At 40.0% G+C, this 24,273-nt stretch overlaps 1 protein-coding gene across 13 annotated transcripts in view; it reads left to right on the top strand.

The window, feature by feature from the left end:
- The window catches only part of LOC109688265 (putative KRAB domain-containing protein ZNF788), a 55,054-nt gene that overhangs the window by 6,747 nt on the left and 24,034 nt on the right, over positions 1-24,273 (top strand). For 3 of the 13 annotated variants that reach the window (XM_074053800.1, XM_074053799.1, XM_074053798.1), the window contains exons 3-9: positions 1,992-6,947; positions 7,484-7,542; positions 9,661-9,841; positions 14,573-14,647; positions 16,332-16,458; positions 16,672-16,738; positions 20,506-20,610. In XM_074053800.1, the coding sequence (XP_073909901.1) occupies positions 9,818-9,841; positions 14,573-14,647; positions 16,332-16,458; positions 16,672-16,738; positions 20,506-20,515 (303 nt within the window). In that variant the 5' untranslated portion in view covers positions 1,992-6,947; positions 7,484-7,542; positions 9,661-9,817 and the 3' untranslated portion in view covers positions 20,516-20,610. Of the gene's footprint in view, positions 1-1,991; positions 6,948-7,483; positions 7,543-9,660; positions 9,842-14,572; positions 14,648-16,331; positions 16,459-16,671; positions 16,739-16,884; positions 16,935-17,483; positions 17,621-18,405; positions 20,422-20,505; positions 20,611-24,273 lie in introns of all 13 variants that reach the window. The other 10 variants (XM_074053795.1, XM_074053796.1, XM_074053794.1 and 7 more) reach the window with 7 other exon arrangements.

Here is a 24,273-nt window from a genome sequence, read left to right as displayed (position 1 = left end):
CTCTCACTTTATCATGTGATCAAAGTCCAATCCCCTTGTTGTGTTTGCCCTTGATGTAATGTCCACATATGAGGGCGAACACACGATTTTTGGTCTTTTGGGCCAGGCTAACCTCACTCAGAATGATGTTCTCCAATTCCATCCATTTACCAGCAAATGATAACATTTCGTTCTTCTTCATGGCTGCATAAAATTCCATTGTGTATAAATACCACATTTTCTTAATCCATTTGTCAGTAGTGGGGCATCTTGGCTGTTTCCATAGCTTGGTTATTGTGAATAGTGCTACAATAAATATGGGTGTGCATGTGTCTCTGGAGTAACCTGTGTCACATTCTTTTGGGTCTATCCCCATGAGTGGTATTCCTGGATCATATGGTAGATCAATGTTTAGCTTTTTAAGTAGCCTCCAAATTTTTTTCCGGAGTGGTTGTACTAGTTTACATTCCCACCAGCAGTGTAAGAAAGTTCCTTTTTCCCCGCATCCTCGCCAACACCTGTTGTTAGTGGTGTTGCTAATGATGGCTATTCTAACAGGGGTGAGGTGGAATCTTGGTGTGGTTTTAATTTGCATTTCCTTTATTGCTAGGGATGGTCAATATTTTTTCATATGTTTTTTGGCCATTTGAATTTCTTCTTTTGAGAAAGTTCTGTTTAGTTCATTTGCCCATTTCTTTATTGGTTCATTTAATTTTGGGAGAATTTAGTTTAAGTTCCTTATATATTCTGGTTATGAGTCCTTTCTCTGATGTGTAGCTGGCAAATATTTTTTCCCACTCTGTGGGTGGTCTTTTCAGTTTGGAGACCATTTCTTTTGTTAAGCAAAAGCTTTTTAGTTTTATGAAGTCCCATTTATCTATGCTACCACTGCTCATTTTTGGGCCTGTATGCAGAATGAGAAAGAAACAAGTCATAGTAATTCTAAAAACCACCGGGTCAGTTCATGAGCATGTGGCCCAAGCATCCATCCCTTTTTTGTAGCTCTTTGGGAATGAGTCATCTTTAACTTACATGAATCATTGCTGTTTTTTCAGCATTGAGTCTACATGGCTCATTCCGGGCAAGCATACATTATGGTAGGACTAGGGAATAGTTAATTATAAAATCCACAGAGTGAGAAGGCTGAAAGTGAGACATGAGTTTCCAATCTGAATCCCCTTTTGAGTGATGCATTTTTGCCACAGTAATGCCTGACTTTGCTTCTCAGACACATATTCTGCATTGTTCATTAATAGCTTACAAATGGTGTTGAGAGCTGGGAACTTCTGAGAACTATTTTAGGTGATGAGGTCTGACCCTTATGTATTAATATCACTGTACATAGGGCTTGTGGTAGTGAGCCTGAGTTCTCGTGTACAACGTCATTCTGAGATGAAGAGTGAACAAGGAGACCCCCTGAAGTGATGATGCCCTGATCCTAGACTTCCCCAACCTGAAAACTATTAGGGAAGAAATTTCTAGGACTTTCTTCATTTTGTTTTGTTTTTATTTTTTCACTACTGTGACTATAACTTGGGCCTTGGAGTTGCAAGTTAACTGCTCTGCTACTTGATCCTCACTTCTAGCTAATTTTTTTCCCTAAATTACCAAACTTGGGTATTCTATTACATGCACACAATATGGACTACCAAATCTGAGTGTTAGAAAGAGAAGTGGGGTGTTGCTAGAACAAGCACTCTGACATGGCAATGGCTTTGGAACTGGGTTATGGAGAGATGTGGGGGCAGTTTTGATATGATTATGGGAGAAGTGTTTTTCTGTGAATGAAACAGGAAGGGCAGTTCTGATGAGGGCCTGGGGAGAACAGCTGTCAGGAAAGCCTGAGTCCTCGTACATAAGTGGCTTTGAATAGAAAGTTAATAGAGACACAGACAGCATAGGCCACTCCCAGGAGGCCTCAAAAGTGAGGAGGTCTTCTGTCAGTTGGGATGGAATTGCCATCCTTATTACCATGAGGCAAAGAATTTGGCTGAATGATATTTGTGTTCCAGATCTTTATGGATTGGAGAACTTCCAAGTGATGGAGGAGATTTGACGAAGAAATCTGAGCTTCAGTGTTGACTGGGTGATGTCTTCTCTTTCTGGCTTCTAGGAAATTGTAGAAAGAGAGAAGCCTCATACAGGCTAATGTTATTCTGGGTGCATTGATGCACTCCTGTGATCTCAGCTCTAGAATTTGAGGTCATCCTGGGCTACATTGAAATACCCTTTCCACTGCCCCCTCACCCCACAAATTCTCATATCCAAGGGAAAGTAGAAGGTAAAGACTCTCAGCCTAGCTGTGTTCAATACCAGGTATTGTGTACATGAAACATGATTAAGGTGATTTTCATGGATGGAAGTAAATCTCATGTTCTTACATCTGTGCAATGGAGGAAATTGTGAAGTGTTGATCTTCAAAGGTGGTTAGGCCATGACTAGTTAAAACATTAACATACAAAGTTTAAATAGTGTGTCGGGTGCCACTGGCTTATACCTGTAATGCTCTCTACTTTACAGTCTTCGATGGAGACAATCTCAGTTTAAGATAGCCTGAGCATAGTTCACAAGACCCCATCTCCAAAATAAACACAGCAAACTGGAATGGAGATGTGGCTCAAATAGAAAAGTACCTAGTTTGAAAACCTGAAGTCCCAAGTTCCAACCCCATATCCATCAAAAAAATGTTTATGTGTGTGTGTATGTATGTATGTATACACAAAATCATAGGAAAATACATAATGTTTGTGTGTACACACATGCACACACATATGGAATGGAGGTGGCATTGATGTAAATTATGTGGGAATGCCTCTTTTCAGCCCTGGTGAATTTGACATAAATTAGCATGCTTACTCTAGTGAGAAATCCTGCATAGATGACATGTTGCAAAGTCTTCACTTAGCCAACATCGAAGAATGCACCTTAGATCTGAATATTGCTAATGTAGCCAGGCATCAGTGACTCTCACTTATAATAATAGATAGTTTGGAGGCTGATATTAGGAAGATCTCAGCTCAGTGCCAAGTGGTCTAATGGTTCATGAGACCCCATCTTCAAATTTCTAGAGAAATATGGACTGGAATTATGGCTCTAGTGGTAGACTCCTTGCTTTGCAATCATAAAGACCTGAGTTCAAATCCTAGAGCCACAAGAAACAGACAATGCATGTAAACTCCACTTTCAGTGCACAGTAGTATTCATTAAAGAACAGGCTGTACCTGGGAATGCATCCAGCATGTCTATTATATTTTCTTCTCATTCCCCGTTCCAAGTGTGTTCACCCTTGACCACACTATCTCAGCTTTCCATTTCCTCATTTTCACTTCTTGACTTCTGAATTGTGCACTAAACATTTGAGCCTCATATTTTCCAATAATTGTCCACTTCACATCTTAACTCGGACCTGGTTGTCCTCTAAAGATCACATTAGTAACAATCTGCTGTTTTAGAAGAGTTTTTCTTTTCTCCCTTAGCACACTCTGTCCTTCAGGACTGAGGAGAAAACATGACTGTTGTCCTACCCATGTGCTGCTCTCAAACCAAAATTCTCCTCCTTCCTTGTTTCTTTTAGGTTCTGTCTTCTCACATGGACCATCACCTTCTTCTTACCGTTATTTTCAGACCTTTTCCTAGCCAGTATTTCTTTCTTTCATTAACTTTTGATCTCAAGACACAAACACACATAAACACAGAGAGAGAGAGACAGAGAGAGAGAATAAAAATTTGACCTCAATATTTCGATTTCCTTCTACACTCATGTCATTCTCGGGGATCAGGGGACTCGGCTTCTCAGTCACTTCCAGTAGCAGTAACCTTTTCATCTCTGCCCACCCCACATCCCAAATGTGTACACCCTTCTCTTCCTCCACAACTTCCCAGGAATTTGGTAGTTCCCACTGTATCGCTTCTGTTCTTTTGATCCCGTTCTTATTCATAACACTTCAGTTCATTTATCCTAACACGGCACTTATTTTCTGGCTTACATTTCCTGGTGTATTATTACACTTTTGCCCTCCCACATATACTCAGATCTGTTGTCCTCTTTCTCTGCATGGTGTGTGAATTTTGTAAAGTTTAATTTTTGATGTGAGTTTTTTTGCCATTTACATAAAGGGAAACCCAGCTGAGGACAAGAATCAAAATATTAGACCTCAAAAGGTTTCTTCATATGACTACATCATTCCATGTTTTAGCAACATTTCAAATTTCTACTTTCTTGCTAATTTCAGCGATTACCCTGTTTCCTGAGTATTAAAATCATAGGACATAAACTTTTTCATCATCTTCAAAATTGCAGATCCAAACCAATTTGTGACAGTACCTACACCCTTCATTCTTACTATTAAAGTGAGGGACTTATTTCTCCCTTAATCTAAATGATGGTGCCTCCATACACCATCCAGATGTCAGCTCCTCTCTCTGTATAATGTATCTGCTGGATTTTTCCTACTCTTTCCCCTTGTCAGTGTTTCCCTAAATCAACTTTCCCAGCTCTACACATCATTGCCTCAGAAGCCACTCCTGCCCCATTCCCCCAACGCTTTTCAGATCCCACCTTGGCCTAAAAATGCTGTCTTCTCATTGTCAGTGAATTCATTTAGTATTCTCAAATGGATTGTATTCTTACCACTTCACTAAAACTAACTTGGTCAAGACCACCAACTTCATGATGTCAATTTCAAAGATTAATTTTATGCTCTGTATTGAACACCATATAGGAACCTGTGGCATCTTTAGTACAACAGGACCCCACCTCTCTACATTTGCCCAATGCAGAGAATCTCTAATGAAAGAACCATGGTTGTACCTGCAGATTTTGTGTCTGTTCCTGAGGTTCACATATCTGTTACAGACTTCCCAGGAACCACAGGCCAGCACATGGGCCTCTGCTATTCTGTGACCTCCTAATTCAAACATGGAGTTGTGTATTGCTTCTCCTATATCAGACTTAAACTTAAGACTGTTGAAGATTATCAATATAGGGAATAAGTGTAAAGAAACTTGGCTAAAAGCTCAGGAATAACTAAAGAAAATGAACCTGTAATAACTCCCATAACTCAGTATTCTGGTGTGCAGACTTACTCATCAGCAGCTGGAGGTTCCCAAAGTTAATGATTTAAGGAATGATTTGTTGTCCCTCTTTACTCAGTAGGACCTTCAGGAAGAATCTGACACCAAAATATAATTGCTTCTATAATTCTTATTGATGAATAGTGAGCCATTTCTCAAACTTTCATTTCTCCGTATGACTAAGAGTGATATGCAAGTAATAGATAACCCATCTTTCTTGCATTGTTCATCTGGTATTATTTAATATCAATCATAACTTGGTATGCATAAAGTAAAAAGATTAAATAAATTCTTTCCAAGGGCTTTATTCTACAAATCAGTCACAAGATTTGGTGATATTTACACAACACTGTCATGATAATAACATATAACCAAACAAATAAAATAGTATTTTCAGGTGTATATGGAAGAGAATAGGGTCTTCAGCTTGCCTAATACAGTATCATGAAAAACACTGGAGAGCCCTGACCTCATTTTCTCTTGATGGGCAGGACATTCAGCATCATCTCTAGAACCTAATTCTCAAAGCTAGGAATGAAGAGGACATTTCTCTTTTTTTCTTTAGGAGATACTGGGCTTTGAACTCATTGCCTATTGCTTTGTTCGGCAGGCTCTTTACTACTTTCACCACTCTGCCTGTATAAACACAGTCCTTGAGTAAGAGTTTGAAATTGATGCCTTGATACTGGACCTCCTGTACTGGGTGTCTTTTTGTCCTGTGCTTGTAGTTTAAGAACTGAGCATGTAGCCAGGCATTCATACCTCATGACTGTAGTCCTAGCAAACCAGAAGGCAGAGATCAGGAGGATCACTGTTTAAAGCCAGGCCAGGAAAATAGTTGGAAAGACCGTATCTTGAAAATAGTGAACAAAAAAAAGGGCTGGTGGAGTAGCTAAAGTGGTAGAGAGCTTGCCTAGGAAGACTTGCCTAGCAAGTTCAAATCCCAGTAGCACCAAAAAAATAAAAAAAAAAAGCCAAAAAACCCCCAAGCCTGAGGATGTGCTCCTGTTAGAGTGAGTGTTTCCAGAGCAATTGAGAAAGGTATCTGTCTCATGCTCATGATGACATAGATGGCGTATGAAGCTGTTGTGATTCACACAACTTTGTATTATAGGAAGAAGTGAGATTTAAGAAATAGGTGACTAGCTCTTTCTACAATCTCTGTTCTGTTATATGGCATGCATGATTTTCCTGACTGACGGGCTGAAGAACATCAGCCATGCTGAGAAGAGAAGCAAAAGCCTGGTCCTAGTTGGGCCACAACCTAATATCATTCTCTGATTTGTAACTATGAGGATGAAGCATGGTTTCATAGCAGAGTTTAAATCAATGATGATCAGAGAGCTGGGATTAAGCACACGTGAAGTGATCACCTCAAATTTGAAGTGCAGCTCAAAGATGTAGAAAAATTACATAATCATCTGCTCCCATGTTGTCAGTCTCATTTCATTGTACTGATAACCTCAGCTAGCAAACCAACCACAAAGAGGGAAGATGAAAAGACACATAAGTGAAAATCCTGGGATTCTTTTTCTTGATGTAAAACATGCATACAAATGAAATGCCTCAAGGGCAAAAATACGTGGGGGTGTACACAGATTGACTACCTTTTTCTATTTTACGAAATCAGGGTAACAAAAAACAAAACCTGTTGCTAGAAGTATATTTGTGATAATAAGAGTGAGGACATAATCTAAGAATAAACAAGGAAAATTTACTATATATATTTTACATGTGAAAATCTTTCTCCACTTAATTCTTTTCCATGTTGCTGCAAATGACCTAAAAAATAAATTATCACAAAAAAGGGCTGGTCGAGTGGCTTGTCGTGAAGGCCCTGAATTCAATCCACAGTAGTGCAAAAAAAAAAGCTGTGTGTCTTCCATTACCAAAGTGTAAGTCCTTTTCACTTCCTGCTATCTTCCTTCACTCTTCTCCCATCTCTGAATCCTGGGAAAGATAGTTTACAAGATCTTCTTATTAAAAAGGAGGACCCTGTCTGGGCCAGAAAGCCCATTGGAACCAGAGTTATGGAAACTATGCTTGTGTTTTAGAGATATCCAGGAAGACAGACATGTTAAGGCAGAGAATTTAGGGTAAGAGTCCAGATAATTCAAGTACCGATATCTCATTGCCGTGTCCATTGGAGGTGCATAAGGGAGGTAGAAGGTTATGTAGTAGAGTTCCCCTCCTCCTGAAATAGCTTTTTTTAAATCCTTCAAAACTAAAGAGTATCCTGGACACCCTAGTCTGTCCCCACACCCTAAAAGCTGGAGAGGTTCCTGGAAAACTCCAGCCTCTCCCCATTTCCATTGAGGGTGCATGGAAAGACATCAGTGTTGTTAGCTGGGATATGATGTGGGCTACCTTTGATGGGGAGCAGGTTCTCCTTGCCATTGACCACACTGGGCTTCCTGCTCATCTTTCCCAGGGCCCTGGAGCTGTGTCTGTCTCAGGTGTGGATGCAGTAAATAGCTGATACACCACCAGGTGAGAAGCCAGAAGTCTTGGTTCACAAATGGGCCAATTGGGGAAAGTGGGTCTATTGGAGGGTGATGGGTAAAGAAGCAAGGCCACAGGCAAGCAGTGACTCAATGAAGGGCAGAAGCCAATGATGAACAACTCACTGTGTGGATGTTGGGGAGCTCTGAGATCGTGTGTCAAGGTGTGAGAGATTCTAGTGTTGGGGGATCAGCTCATTTCTTAGACCACTGGAGGTTTAGCTAAAGGTGAGGTAAGGTTATTACTCAGGACCATCAGCCTGTTTTGTTCACCACATTTGCAACATCACTAAGATGTCTGTAAAGGAGATCTATACCTGACACTTTATAGAGAAGCTCACTGTGTGTATATTAAGATGAGGTTCTGGAGCTCAGCATTATTTTGTCGACAGACTGTCAGTTCCATTTCACATTCTCACTGAGTGAAGGAGACATCCTGTCACTGACCATCTATGACCCAAGATCTGTTTCCCCCATGCACCCACATGCAGTGAGGAATAGACCTTTGTGGAACTATGGGAATGGAATGGCGCAGTCCACTCATTCCAACTGGATTGAGCTTCATCTTGTCAGATGCCCCACCATTTTCCCTGACTCCTGCTGACCTGACAGTGATCATTCTCTGGAGGTCTTCAGCCCCTTTAAATTCTATACCCTGTCTGTAATTCCAGACTTCCCTCTCTCCATCCTCCACACATGTTCATGTCTTTGCTCACACCATTCCCCCTGCCAAGAATGCTGTTCCCACATTGCCTGGGAAGCTCCTCCTTGTCCTCGTCCTTCACAGTCCTCCAGGTAAAGTGACAGCAGTTACATGGACATACACTGATTTACACAACATTTTCCTTATTGAGTCAACAAAGTGTATTTCATACTTCTTTGATAGAGAATGATTATAGATGCTGGGAATCAACAATAAGTAAGAACAAAATCTCTGCTGCCCTCAGCCTTTTATGGTCCAGTTTTGGAAGTTATTCCATATCCAAGGATGATAGATTGGTCTGAGTTTTGATAAAGGAGCCCAAGACTTACAGAACTAGCCCTTGGCTTCAGGAAGGAATAGGCAGTGGGGATGTGTTACATGAGAGCAGAGGCTTGTGCAGTTGTTGTTCAGGTGAGGCAGGCAGCAGAATGAATGGCTTTCTGGTAGAAGGGACAGCAAATGGAAAGGTTCAAGAGACAGTGGCATGGGGTATTGAGAGACAATGAATTCAGATCTCTGCTTCCTGAGTAGCTAGGATTACAAGTGTGGCACGTGGTTTAGTTATCTGCCTCCTGAGTAGGTAGGTTTACAAGCATGGATGGAAGTAGAGATCATGTTAGCAATTCACAGATCTCTGGTGGGTTACCTCTGTAAAACCTACTGTCTCAGGAGGTAGAGATCAGGAGATCCAAAGTTTGGAGTCAGCCTGGGCAAAGAGTTTAATCACAGTACAGAAAAAAAATTACTGAGCTAAAAGACAAATGAAGTAGAACAAAGTATCTCTAATATATCCTATATAAAAGTAGTAATATACATACAGACTAAGAATGAATCAAAATAGAATTGAAAAATGGCCAAAACATAAAGAAGCCAAGTTGGAGCTTGGATGTGTTACTCAACCAGTAGAGAGCCTGTCTAGCAATTGTGAATCCCTGAGTTCAGACCTCAATACCGCCAACCCCCATAAAAGTTCAGTCCTAACTAAAGTTGAAAAGACAATGTATTCAGTAGAAAGACATGTAATTCCTCCCTCTATTGCTAAATTAATCCCTGTTTGATTTTTGATAGCACAATTTTTTCCAGGCAGGCCCTTTACTACTTGATCCACACCTAGAGCCCCAGAAATAATAAAAGTACTGATTTCAAATGACAGCATAAGATGTTACTGAGACGTGGTAAGAAGCAGGTGCCTGGTCTGGAAATCCTGGAGTGGTTTGGGTAAATGCAATTAGACCCCAGGCAGTGTCAGGTTCATGCACGGGGAGGAAGCCTGGACTGGGGGAAGGTGATTGGAATCTTTCACTTGGATTTTGCAGTCAGGTTGCTGATGTGTCCTCTGTCACTCAGACTTGAATAGGGAGGGGCATTGATCATTAACCAATCAGGAACATTGATCTTTGGCAGGAGCTGTCCAATGAGGAGCACGGTATATGGAGAGCACTGCCCAGAACATGATACTCCACTTAGTAATGGCCATAACTGAAAGTTCCCTTTTGTTCTGAGAAGCTCCGGGTGTCCCAGCCTCAGAGGTCCTGTGTCCTCTCACTGCAGGAGCCTAGGGATGACTCCGGGAAACTGGAAAATGGTGAGATTTTGGCCAGGGTTCCAGAGCAGCTGCAGAGGACCAGCTGGAAGCAGGGGTGGCAGGCGAGTGCCAGGCTCCACTTGGCCCTTGCTCCTCCAGCTCCAAAGTTGGGGTTGGGCATCCGTCCCCTTTGTGACATGAGTGGATTCCTCAGCCACCAGGTGCCTGTGGACAGCTCGACCCCATGTGTCACCAACACCATGGTGAAGGTGGTCATGGCTGCTCCTGCCTTGTTCTGGGCTCCTGTGTGGGGGTGCTGTGGGGTAGGTCCCCATGTCTCCATGGTGGGGCCAAATTTCTTGAATCTTCAGGATCTGGGGAAGGTCATGTAAACCCCACGATCTGTCCCCAGTCACTGGCCATGAACCCCGACTTCCAAGTTCTGCCCACATCACTCAACACCCTGGAAATGGCGGTCCTTGTACAGGGTGATGGGAGGGGACACTGCGACTCTCTGTGATGTCATGGTTACCATTCTCGCTGTTTCTAGGCCAGCTTTTAAGAAGCAAAAAATAATGGGGGAAGAAAAGACAGTATTTTAGTGGGGATGTGGCAGCTTTTTGTGTGACAGAAGAATTTAGGGGGACATTGGGGCTTTTCCCAGCGAGGATCATTAAAACCAAGCCAAATCTCGGGAGGACACTGCCTTACAAGATCCCTTTGGAAGCACCACAACGATTTGTGAGGAAGTCCTACACAAAAATCCCAACTGTAATTACATCCTCATGAGCGCTAAGCCTCACCTTTGTACAGACTTTAGAACTGAATCAAAAGGAACTGGGCATGAGATTCACATAACTGGGTGACAGAATGTGTCACAGAGAGGTTTAAACCAGGGCAAGGAAGGATGTAAAGACTCGAGGTCACTCTCAGTTTATTGTCTGTCTCTTGTGAATTTTGCAGCCAGTTGTGGCTTTGTCTGTCAAAACTGCTTCCCCTGAGCCTTCATGGCAAGCTTTAGTTAGTGGCAGCTGCCTATTCTGAGTAGCCATTGCCTAAGACTCTCATGTGGAAAGGCAGGGTGGTAGGTCCCTTAGCTCCTCTAAGGTGAGGGAGAAAGGGCTTTTCAGTCTAGGGAAGAGCAAACAGCATTCAAAGATAGTGTTGGGGGCGGAATATGATGGAGTGTCAAAAGTTTGGGATCATAGAACATGGTCTCCTGAAGTCAGTTTGCCCTTCAGGTGACAGAACAGGAGATATGGTGTGGTGGGTCAGGTCAAGGTTGGGTCAGAGATCTCAGGTGTGGTAGAATCAAGAAACTTAAAAAGGGTTGGGTTAATTTTTTTTTTATCATCAGCTCAGCTAGCCATGTTTGTTTGTTTGTCTTCTTATGAGTGTCATCACTTTTGACCATTGACATGTTTGTTTGTTCCTTTTAAATATGTACAATCATTTTCACATGTTTTTAATCCTTATTAATTTTCTGTTGCTTCTTACTGAACCTAGGACACTCTTATGTAATATTAGACAATCTATAGCTTTCTTAATCCAAAGCTCTTCAGTGTTTTTAGCAATTTGATATAACTAGGACATCTAAGTTTTTTTAGACTGTTTAAAGGTGTGATATGGAAATTATAGAATTGGTTTTTTTGGTGGTTGCAGAGTTTGAACTCAGGGCCTCAGGTTTCCTAGGCAGGATCTCTTACTACCTGATCCACTTTGCCAGCCCTTGTTTTAATGATGGCTTTTTCCAGATAGCAGTTTGCAAATGCTTTGCCCAGGTTGGCATCCAGCCAAAAACCTTCTGAGTAACTAGGAATACAGGCATGAGTCAGTGAATCCAGACTGAAATTTAGAATTTTATATGTCTGTTTAGCCTGCAAATCTTGGTGACAGTGAGCTCTTTCTAAGGATATGTGCCATCACTTTCCTTCTTCTACCTGTTGACATTCCCAAACAAAAGGTATAATTTTGATTTATTTTCATACTGAATTATCCTTCCTCAGTCCTGTCTAGTTTTTTCATTCAGAGTAGTCTATAAGAACACAGGTACAAATATCTGATATATGGCTCTCTGTTTAGTCACAGGGGTTGCACTCACTGAGAAGCAGTTGTTTTTTTTTTTTTCCCTGTGGGACTGGGTCTGAAAGTCAAGGCCTTGGTGCTTCTTAGGCGGGAACTCTAATCCTTAAGCCACTACATCAGGTGTTTTTTGCAGGGATTTTTGAGATACTATTGGATGAACTGTATCCTTGGATTGACTTCCAACCCTGATCTTCCTGATGCCTGCCTTCCTGTCCAATTAAAGTGGTTTTTTTGTTTGTTTGTTTTTTGATCTGGGTTTCTTGATTTCTTTTGTTTGAATTTTTTGTAGTTGTTTTGAACTCAGGTTATCACGCTTGCTACACAGGTGCTCTCACTTCTTGAGACACTGTCCCAGTCATTTTCTGTGATGGGATTTTTGGATAGGGTCTCATGAACTATTTGCCCTAGTCTGGTTTCAAACTACTAGGATTATACACTGAGCCACCAGCATGCCTGACCCAATTGAAATTTTGAGTACTTTAAACATTGTGTCTGTATTTTCCCCAAGTCTTTTGTATTCAAGATTGTCTTCCATAATCAGAAATTTATTGAAAAAGCAGAAAATAAAAGGTCATTTTCTTATGCCTCTCAAAATCAAATATATTTGCATTATCTTGGAGAGTCACTAAATTATAATTTCTGTGACAAAACATAAATTTATGAAGTTTTATAGATCAGTAGTATTCCTTCCATGAGCCTGGCTTCTCCTCCTGTAGGTGACACTGCACTGTTAAACATCCTGCACAGGAAAGCACTGTTTGCACATGGCTGAAAACCAGGGTAATCTTGTAGCCACCTGGACATTTTACATCCTTAAAGTACAAATTTGGACTTTTAATGTTTTTTCTTTTCCTCGTGCAAGGAAAGATGTAGAAATCTCTAACCAAAGGCATGTTTAGTCCTTTGGCAATCCTAATGTGTCTCAATCACTCAGGTAACAACCACCTCCAGCAAGCAGCATGTGAGCTAAGACTTTTTTGTATGGAAAATAACGTGTAGAAAATATATCTGTGTCCAGCACCTGATGACATTCTTTACCATACCACCCCTTTGGCTGATTGAGTGGCAACAGATTGAATGGCAACCCCATACAAGTGTCACTTTACCTGCCCTGACTTTTCATCGCAGCCTGTATCCACTGACCCTTAAACTCCTAGTCCCACTCTCACATTCTGTACTCACATCCTTAGAATAGGTACACTTCCTAGGCATACCGGGCTGAGAGGTTCTGCTGTGCCTTCTGCATTGAGGCTGTCTGGGGATATGTGACATAGTGATGGAGCACTGGGTTTTGACTTCAGGGCCTCCTGCTTGCTAGGCAGCCACTCTTTCCACTTGAGCTATTCCACCAGTCCTGTGTTGGGTGTTTTTCAGATAGGGTCTCTCAACATATTCCTCCCGATCTGTTCATGTGAGGCATGGTTCATCAGATCCAGCAACCTGCAGTATCTAAATCTTTGATAGATGCTGCATTTTTGTCATACCTGAATTCCTTTATGTAGCCAAGGTAAAATAACGTCCCATATCCTTTGAGACTATGAAGTTCAGGTTTTCCATTTAGGTCTATAATCTAAATAGATTAAATGCATTCTAGGCATGAACTGCTCTGCATAGCTTCATTTTGTTGTTGATGTTGTTGTTTTTATTTTAGTATGACAGGATGAAGTATGGACAAGGGTTTTAGCTAGTGAAAGGAGAGAAATATTTCTTGTGCCCACCCAGGAAATGAAGCAAAGACTCCTGTATTTTTCTTTTTTGATACAGAGTCACCCTAAATAGCCTAGGATGACAGTGAACTCACAATCCTTCTTTTGCCTCCCATATGCTGAGATGAGTGGCTGGAATGAAGTTTTTTATAGGATGCATTCACATATTCTTTGTATATTTTATGTTGACATTCCAAATTGTCAATGGAACAGTAACATGTTTAAAAAGAAAACAGGAACAACAGCAAAAGTACTTGACAGGCTAGGAATGTGTGGCTTAATGATAGAGTATTTGCTTAGCAAGCACAACACCCTGAATCCAATCTCCAGCACCAGACACAAACACAAAAAATGAAGGTGAGAAGTTTTGGCTGGCCCAAATCCATTGATGGATTCAACTTTAAAATAGTCTACTGAGAGGTGTTTGAGCAGTGGAAGGTAGCTCCTACTCGGGAACATATTTTTTAATTGGTTTTTGCTAAGGAAGTGTGGGATTTTGTCATTGCTACAGAACTCCATCTGTGCTAAGAGTTGACATTGAGTAAACTTACATACAATTTATCATCTAATTCTTTCTTTGAAAATGGCCAGCCTTCAACTTTAATATAGTCTACTGGGAGGTGTTTGAACTGTGGAAGGTAGTGCCTACTGGAGACATAGTTTGAAAAGGATATACCTTGTCTCTGGCCCCTTCGTGTCATACTGTCTTCTTCCTTTCCGCATAGGATTATCTACTTTACTAGGATTACAGGCACCTACACTGAGCTGCAGACTTGCTTTTTCTGTTGTTCATTGTTGTGGAATATTTTTGTGCAGTGAAACAATGGGAAATAAAATTAGGGACCCTATCTTTGGGTTTATGTAGTGACTTTCTCATTTTCCCCATTCATTTGGTTAAGGTTACATGAACTAGTATTCATTGTCTGGTTAGCAGGAGGGAGAAAAGAAAAATGAATGTAAAAGTCATGTCTTATCTTTGGTTCCTTGAAAATTACATCAGATGGAGAACAGGGACTGGATCCAATGGAAGAAATGCAGCAAGAATGGCCCCCTGAAGAGTCACATGGAAGGACAGGTGCACATTATCTGCTAAACAGAGCCTTTGGTTCACCCTGTAATCTCCCTCTGCATTGAAGTGCTTTCTCAAACTCATGCATTTGGTTTTGCAAACAAAGTGAAGCATTCTGTCATTGTTACTATGCTGAGTTTAAACTGACTAAAATTTAGTACAATTTACCATTCAATCCTTTTTCTGAAAATGACAACTCTTCAGTAGACTCCTGAGTCTTGAAATAGCCACAAACAAGAGGGGTTGGCAGTGAAATTTTTTCTTAGGGTGAATAAATTCAACATACTCCTTATTCTGCCATGTTTTCTGTATCCTATGCCCTGCCAATGTAAATTAATATATTATTTTGGGACTCAGCTTAAATGTCCCATCCTCAGCAAGTGTCCTTACTCTCACTTCAATTAGCTTTATTGCTTTCTTGAACACTTCAGTCATAAGAAATTCTTCTGAATAGTGTCACGTGTAGTTTTATCAATTCTTACTCCTTAAATAATGATATTCTCTCTTGCACTGAGATTAGCTTTAATTTCCAGCCTCTTTAAGTGTGGATTTCTAAGTGTTGTGTTGAGACTCCTGGTATTTACAAAGGTGACAGTCAGTTTAGAATGTTCGTGTGTGTTCTCAAACACGTAGTGTGTGACAGGTTAGAGAAAAGTGAATCATAACATTATCTTCCACCCACAATATGCGTGAATTCTGGAAGACAGTTTCAAATGAATAATTTAAAGTGAACAACATAAAGTCTCACTTGGATTGAAGAAAGGGAGATTACAGTGCTTGACAAGATAGGCTGCTGGGAAACAATGGCCCATCCCTTTAATTCTGGCTACATAGGAGTTTGATACTGGGAGGCTTCTGCTTCCAAGCACACAGGCAAAATAGTTTAAAGACCCCCATCTGCAATAGTAGGAGAACTAAATGGACTGGAGTTAAGGCTCAAGTGGTAGAGAGGCTACTTTGCAAGGAAGAAACCCTGTATTAAAACCCCAGTACCATGAAAAAAAGAAGGCAGAGAGTAGGATGATCATGATTCAAAGCCAGCTTTTCAAATAGTTCATGAGACCCTATCATGGAATTCCCTTCACAAAAAAAATGACTGGTGGATTGGCTCAAGGTATAGGGTCTGAGTTCAAACTCCAGTAGTGGAAAAAAAAATTGCATGTTGATAATGGAAACTGTTTGGAAACACTCAGTTCCTCTTTCATTTTACCTGATGAGTTAATGCCACCAAAGTTCCAGGCACAGTTGAACTTTGTGTTCAAACATCTCTAAGAGTACATAGTCTCAGGACAAGTGGTTTTTGTTTGGTTTGTTTTTTCTTTTGTTTTTCCTTGTGGGAATGTGGCTTGAACTCAGGGCATGCTTATCAACCCTAGTGATGTTGTTTTGTACAAGCTGAATTGTAGTTCATCATTATGACAGAAATTATAGACCCACTCTTAAAAAAGAAGTTGAGGTGGTTCAGGAGTATTCAGTTTGTTCTGCTACTGCTGTTTTGACAGGTATTTTCAGGCTAGTATTAAAAGTGCTATGTGAAAGAGTGTGGATTTGCATGAAGAGCAAGTGTTCAATGACCAAGACATGGAATGGGCACTTTGAGAACACAGCATCATGTGAACACTTGAAGTCTATATATCTTCAGTACTATCAGTCTGACCTTCCTCCTTGAAATACACCTTTCATGTTTTAGGCATCTGTGACCTTTGATGATGTGTGTGTCAAGTTCACCCAGGAAGAGTGGGCTTTGCTGGATCCTTCACAACAGAAGATGTGCAGGGATGTGATGGTAGAAACCTTCAGGAACCTGGCCTCTGTTGGTAAGGATGACTTCATTCCCTTAGTCAATGAGAGAACCAGTGTTTGTTGCTCTTCAATGCTTTAGAATAATTTGGAATGTGGAAACCATAAATTCAGTGAATATACCAAATGTTGGCACATTATACCATAAGCCTACTTAGAATCTAGTAGTTATTCTGTACTAATGTTTTTCAAAATGTCTTCTTCTTCTGTCTCTATTTTATATGATAAAGCAAACAAAATAACAGAGGAAGATCAGACCAATGAAGAGGTTTACAGAAACTCCAGAAGACATCTAAGGTAATTTGCACTCACAACAGAAAGCAGCATAGACAGTGAAGGAAAGGAATGTGAAACAGGTCATGTGAAGGGGAGGTCAGTAGTGAGAGGGGAGAGGGTAAATGAAGAGGGTCAAGAAGGTATGATTGATTTGCCTTTATTCGCAGGGTTGGGGGAAAGGAGTTGTGATTTGTACTCTCTCCTTGGAACTGGCAAGGCAAGCATTCTAACACTTGCTGCATCCCTCCAGTATGTTTTGCTCTGGGTTTGTGGGACATGGATCTTGAGAAATATTTGCCCTACTGGACTTTGAAACTGGATCCTGTAAGTCTCACTCTCCCTAGTAGCTAGGATTACAGGAGCTAGCCACTCCCCCACCATGTATATGTACTTTCTGCACGTGCGTCTATATGGAACAGTGAAACCTGTTGAAGTTATTTTAAGATGGGGAATGGGGCAGGAATAACAATGAAAGAGGGATGAAACAAACTGGGATATAATATATGTATATTTGGAGGTGTCATAATTAAATCTCTTTATAAATACCATATAGCACTGAAAATATTCAAAAGAAACAAGACTGAACATGAAGTGTCACTTAAGAATCAAAGAGGACTATAGATGTGTCCCAACTGATATAGTGCATGTGTTGCAGTTGTGAAGCGCTAAATTCAAACCCTTCTATAAAATAAGATGAATTAAAACAGTCAGGGAGAAATTGCTTTTTTTTTTTTTTTTTGTGCTAAGGATTAAACTCTTGCTACAGGTGCTGTACCACTTGGACCATTCTGACAACCTGGAAAAAAATTTGTCAAAAAGAAAAGGATGTTGTGGGCTGGTATACTTTCTCAAGTGAAGCAGTATACTGCTAATCCAGCCAGTGTGAGAGTTGCTTTTCAAGCGGTATGCCTTGTGTTCAAACCTTGTCCTTAACCAAAACCAAAAGAAGTCTTTCTTTGTTGCTGTTGCACTACCATAAGCCAATATGCTGGTGTATCATACTTGTAATCATAGATACTTGTGAAGCATAGATCAGGAAGATCAAAATTTGAAACCATGCTCTGGCAAATAATTCTTGAAACCCTAACTCAAAAATCCCTAACACGTTAAAGGGCTAGCAAACTGGTACAGGTGCTAAAGTGCCTGTCCAGCCACTGTAAGTCCTTCAGTTCAAACACAAGTACTACACACAAAAAAACCCCAGGAAATTACAATCCAAAATTTTCCATTATCAGAAGTGTGTAGTACCACCATGATGCCCCAATGATAATCTGCAGTTTTTATGTACAAAACCTTTCATTCAATAAATTGTGAAAAATATGATTATATGAACTTTCTTTCAGGGTGTGAATATATGGTTCATTTGCTGAAAATGAATTCTGTGTTTGGATTGGTGCCTATACTCTTCAATATAGCTTTTTAGGATTATGCAAATACTTCAAAATCTAAATGATTTTGCTCACAAGTTTTCCATGTACGATACTCAAATACTTTTAAAAGTAGATGGTCAGTGTTTGCAAAATACTGGGATGGAAACTTTAGATACCCATAACCATGCCACTGCTTTGATAATATATTTCCTGGACCCATCTTGCATGTTCAAAAATTCTTTTAGGCCATGAAACCATTACTTCTCCTGGTATGTATTTGAAAATATATCTTAGTTTTGTGTTTCTCATTATTTCTAGAGGTCAAGTGGTAGGGAGATTATGTGAACACGAAGATATTCAGTGTGGAGAAGTCTTCAGCCATACTCCAGAACATATAAGCAATAATACTACTGCTGGAGTGGGAAAAAATGAACACTGTTTACAGAAGTCTTTATCAGGCATTCATCCCTGAGTCTATCCTTCAGAACTCAGAGTGGACCTGAGCCACATGAGTATCAGGAAAATGGAAAAAAGCCACTTAAAAGGAAGGATTCTGGGAAAACCTTTCCTGATTCCACATTTCTTAAATGGCATGAAAGAAGTCACCCTAGAGAGACATCCTTTCTATGTAAGAAATGTGGAAAAGTCTCCTTTCATTCTAGTGGCCTTTGCAAACAGGAACCAACTAGTGGTGGAGGAAAACCATATGTTTCTAAGCAATGTGGGAAACCCATCTCAAATTTGTGTGCTGATGAAAACCATGGAAGAACTTCCATTACAGAGAAACTCTATGTATGCAAGCAACGTGGAAAAGCCTTTAGTTCTTCCAGTTACCTGAAAACACATGAATATGTTCACCCTGGAGTGAAGCCCTTTACATGGAAGCAATGTGGAAAAGACTTTAGTTTATCCACCTGGATGAACCTCAAAAAACGTGAAAGACTTCACACTGGAGCAAAAAATTCTGCATGTAAACAATGTGGGAAAGCCTTCTTTTGGTCTTTTTAAGACATCTAAAAACTCACAGTGGTGAGAAACCCTATGTATGTGAGCAGTGTGGAAAAGCTTTTAGTGTTCCAGTTACCTCAAAAGACATGTATGAATTCACACTTTACAGAAGACCTTTGCGTGTAAGCAGTGCGGAAAAACCTTTAAGTCATCCAGTTATCTCAGAAAACATGAGAGAATTCACAGTGGAGCAAGACGTTATGCATGTAAACAATGTGGCAAAGCCTTCTATTTGTCTAGTAAACTTCAAATACATCTAAAAACTCACAGTGGTGAGAAACCCTATGTATGTGAGCAGTGTGGAAAAGCATTTACTTTTTCCAGTTACCTCAAAACACATAAAAAAACTCACACTGGAGAGAAGCTGTTTGCATGTAAGCAATGTGGAAAAGCATATAGTATGTACAGTTCCCTCAAAGCACATGAAAGAGTTCACAGTGGAGCAAGACCTCATATATGTCAGCAATGTGAGAAAGCCTTCTGTTCATCCAGAGACTTTAGAATACATGAACGAAGTCACTGTGGTGAGAAACCCTATGTATGTATGCAAGGTGGAAAAGATTTTACTTGTTCTAGTTACCTCAAAAAACAAGGGCAAATTCACAGTGGAGAGAAGAACTTTGCGTGTAAGCAGTGTGGAAAAACCTTTAGGTCATCCAATTACCTCAAAAAACATGAACGAATTCACACAGCAACAAAATGTCATGCATGTAAAACAATGTGGAAAAGCCTTCTATTGGTCCAGTAAACTTCGAAATCATGTAAAAACTCACAGTGGTGAAAAACCCTATGTATGTGAGCAGTGTGGAAAAGCTTCTAGTTTTTCCAGTTACCTCAAAATACATGAAAGAACTCACACTGGAGAGAAGCCCTTTGCATGTAAGCAATGTGGAAAAAGCTTTAGGTCATCCAATAACCTCAAAAACCATGAAGGAATTCACCCTGGAGTGAAATCTTATGCATGTAAACAATGTGGGAAAGCCTTCTATTGGTCCAGTGGCCTTAGATCACATGAACAAATTCATTGTAATAACAAAACCCATATATACAGTAACATGGAAAAGCTTTTACTATTTCTAGCTACCTGAAGTTGCATGAAGAATTCACATTGGAGAGAAGACCTTTTCATGTAAACAATCTGGGAAAGCATCCTGTTGGTCCAAAACCCATAGAAAACATGAAAAAACTCACAGTGGTGAGAAACTATATATGTAAGTAATGTGTAAAAACTTTTAGTTCCTTCAGTGACTTCAGACACATGAAGGAATTCAAAATGGAGAGAAGACTTGCATGTAAGCAATGTGGAAAAGCCGTTACTTCATCCAGGTACTTCAAAACACATGAATGAAGTCACACTGCAGTGAATCCTTATGAATGTAAACAATATATGTAACCTTTTTTTTCTTCCAGTGACCTTTGAAGACATAGAGAAACTCACCCTGGGGCAAAACCTGCATATGTTACCAGTGTGGGAAAGCCTACTTCTGTTGAGTGTCCTTAAAAGCCATGAACCAAGTAAGTCAGTCATGTAATGTAGAAAGAAAATAAGGAGAGGCCATCCCTTGCATGGGCACAGTGAAGTTTGTCATGCATGTCATTGAATTAGCATTGATTCCTTGCCAGACATTGAATACCTAATCGTCCTGTTTCTGGGCTTTTAACTCACTTTTTGAGCTTGTATAATATCTCTAAAGGCTGGCTAAGAGAATCATGTGATAACAGCACCAGCCTGACAACAGTGAAGGCCTTGAGTTCAAGCCCCATTGCGGCACCATCCCCCAAAAATCACAGTAATGTGATTTTTAATTTCAAAGATGACATCAGAACAGAAATGGCAAATATTAGTTTGTTGTGTATTCAAATTAATTAAAATATATTTATAATTGATGTGTGACATAGTCTCGAGAATTCCATTACAGAAAATGCTGGCAGAGTTGCTGGACTTCTACAGGGTAGAGTGCCTGCCTAAGAAGTTTGAGGCCTTCAGTTTAAGTCCTAGTCCAACCCCAAAAATTTCTCACAGGTATAATTTTGGCTTAATTATTCATGACTGCCCAGTCCTGCTCACTGATTGAAGTTCATCATGTCCTTTCTTTTGTTGTCTTCCACACAACCATGCTCTTCAACTCTCTGTCACTGGAAAGAGAGATGGAGTATTTGTGAAGTAGCCATGCAGCTTCTGAGATGTCCCCATAAGCACGGAAAGACCCAGAAGGCCAACACCAATTTCTATTCTTGAAGCCATTTTGAGTGATTTGTCCTTCCCCAGTATAAGAAGATTTGGCTTCTCAGGCACATATTCTGTATTATTCATTATTAGCTTGTGGAATGTGTTGGGAAGTGGGGAATTTTTTTTGTTGGCACTGGGTTTGAATTCAGTTCCTCAAGCTTGGAAGGTAGCCACACCTACTGCTAGAGATTACATATATGAGCCACCAGCTCCACAAATTTCAAGAACAGACAAGGCAGGGATGAAGTAGTTCTTACATGGGCACATGCATTGTGTTCTCATCTATCTCCTGACCCTTAGACAAATTATAAGTTGGGATGGGAAAGATAAAATTTAAAACAATTTGAGAAGCCAATCTCAAATCAATTATGGATGTAATAAAAATTACTTCCTTAGGGAAAAAGTTAAGGATAAGAAGTGGATGGAGAAATGAAATGTACTAAAATTACTGGCGGTAAAATCAACAAGGTAGAATAAAAATACCTGCAATACATATAATGTAAAAGTGTTAGTTAGCCAGGCACCAGTGGCTCACTTATGTAAAATAACTACTTGAGAGGCTGAGATCTAGAGAGCAGAGGTTTGAAGCCAGTCCAAGCAAATTGTTTGCCAGACCCAGTCTCCAATATAAACAGAACAAAATGCACTGGAGGTGTGGCTCTGGCCTGTTTTGCCATCTGGAAGCACCAAAAAAAAAGTATTTGCTTTCAGAGTAAGCTATATGAATGGAGTTATAATGAGCAATGGCCGAAATATAACTTACTCAGGACAGAACACCACGCCCAAAATCAATACTGATTTTGAAGAGGAGCAGGGAGAGCAAGATGAGTGGGAAACATTCTAAGGTCTCTGCCCTGCTGCAGATACAGCAGGCTTGTTAACCTGAATTTTGAAAACTAAATGAACACTGCAGCCACTTGGGAATAATTCAGACCATTTAGGAATTGAGACAAGAGAATCCTACAAAATGCTGAATTTTATAAAAAGACAATGCGGGAATACATTGAGTACTTAAACAAAAGCCATGAACAAGTAAGTTCGGCAGGAAAACAACTGTCCTCAAATTGGCAAGATAAAGAGATCAACCCTGGGAATCATAGCTTCCTGGAATAAAAACTCATGGGAGAACAAAGAAAGGAAATCTTGTACTTCAGCTGATGAACTGCTGAAGGATAAGCGCCCAGTAGTTTGAGAGGTAAATTCTAGAGGAGAGTCAGCAGGTTCTCACAGTAAGCTTCAGCCACTAATTGTTTCAAAAAAACCAATAAAAAACATTAGAAGGGTTGGAAACATGGTTCAAATCATAGACATCTGCTTAGCAAGCATGAAGCCCTCTGCTCAAATCCCAGTACCTCAAATAAACAGTTACAATGTGCCACTTATTAACCTATCATTTATATCAAGATGCAAATTATTTAAGTGCACCATTTAAACAACAGTGATCCAGTTGATTAGAAAAAAAGAACCAACTCTTCATTTCATGAGAAATCATTTTACCTTTAAAGACATGAGAAGTTGAAGAAATACTAGTCAAAGTATTTAAAATATTACTTGCAAGCTTAGTGCACTGGCAAGCTTAGTGCCAGTGCCTCACACCTGTAAATCCTAGCTACTCAGGAGGCAGAGATTAGGGAATCACTATTTGAAGACAGTCCTGGTAAATAGTTAGAGATATTTTCTCAAAAACACCCTACACAAGGGCTGTTAGAGTAATTCAAGTGATAAGAGTGCCTGCCTAGCAAGCCTGAGGCCATGAGGACAAACCTAGTGTTGCCACACACACACACACACACACACACACACGAAGTCCCCATCTCCCAACACTGTTTATAAGCTATTAATGAGCAATGTGTAATATGTGCCTGAGCTGGCCTTGAACCATGATCCTCCTGATCTCTGCCTCCTGAGAAGCTAGTATGACAGGTGTGGGTCACTGTTGCCAAACTACAATCTAGGTATTCCAATTAGAATGAAATAATTATAGGTATAAAAAGCAGTCTATCCACTTAATAGCCTAATTTCACCCATCTGTAATGTATACATTTTTCAAAGCATCATGTTCTAAATTATTCATTACATTTTGATTAGCATATAAATACTTTTAAAATCAAACTAATGGCAAGAATAGATGACATATGAGGTTATGCATTGAGATGGAATTCTAACATTATCTCAAACCTAGAGAAGCTATAATTCAGTCCTATGTGGAAATAGCAGATATGTATCCACTTTTACATCCTGAATCATTCTGCCTGACATTTAGATGTATTTATTACGTGTCTTGACAGCTCTGGCAAAGATCTCATTCATTTCCATTTGCCCACGTAGAGCCACAGGGCATTTCTGTATGACTATATCCTGTGCTTACGGATTACCTCTGCAGTTGAGCATTTTTCCTACATGGGTTTTCATGGATGATGAAATTTGTTTCTTTAACTCTCCTTTTCTCCCTCCTTCCTTCTCTATGTTATGGAAAGGTTTTCTGTTTTTATTTCAAGTCCAGTTTTTATACTATAATACCATGAATATTTTTTCAAGTGTCAGACTACTGATCATTCACACATTCATGGGTGAAATCACAGCACAGATGCAGACTCTTCTCTGTGCCACAGACCAACACACATGTGTTTGGGAAACAGATTGGTAGGATTGAGGTTTGATGAGAATAGTTTAAGAGAACCTATCTCCAAAGAAGCCAAATGGATTTGGAGGTGTGACTCAAGAAGTAGAATTCCTGATTTGCAAGTGTGAAGCCCCAAGTTCAAATACTAGTCACATCCATAAAACAAAGGGAAAACCTATTAGAGTGGCTAAAAACTAAAGAAATAAATGAAAGTAAAAATAACGTGACAGAAAAATGATAATAAAAGATAAAATAGGCAAAAAGAGTCATGAATTCCTCCACAGAAAAATTGTACCCCTATCAACCATTTTTAAATACATTGCTT

Source organism: Castor canadensis, chromosome 14 (genome assembly GCF_047511655.1).
Source record: "Castor canadensis chromosome 14, mCasCan1.hap1v2, whole genome shotgun sequence".
Classification (NCBI taxonomy): Eukaryota; Metazoa; Chordata; class Mammalia; order Rodentia; family Castoridae; genus Castor; species Castor canadensis.
The sequence above is the reverse complement of the archived record's forward strand: the minus strand, read 5'-3'. Positions and strand labels throughout refer to the sequence as shown.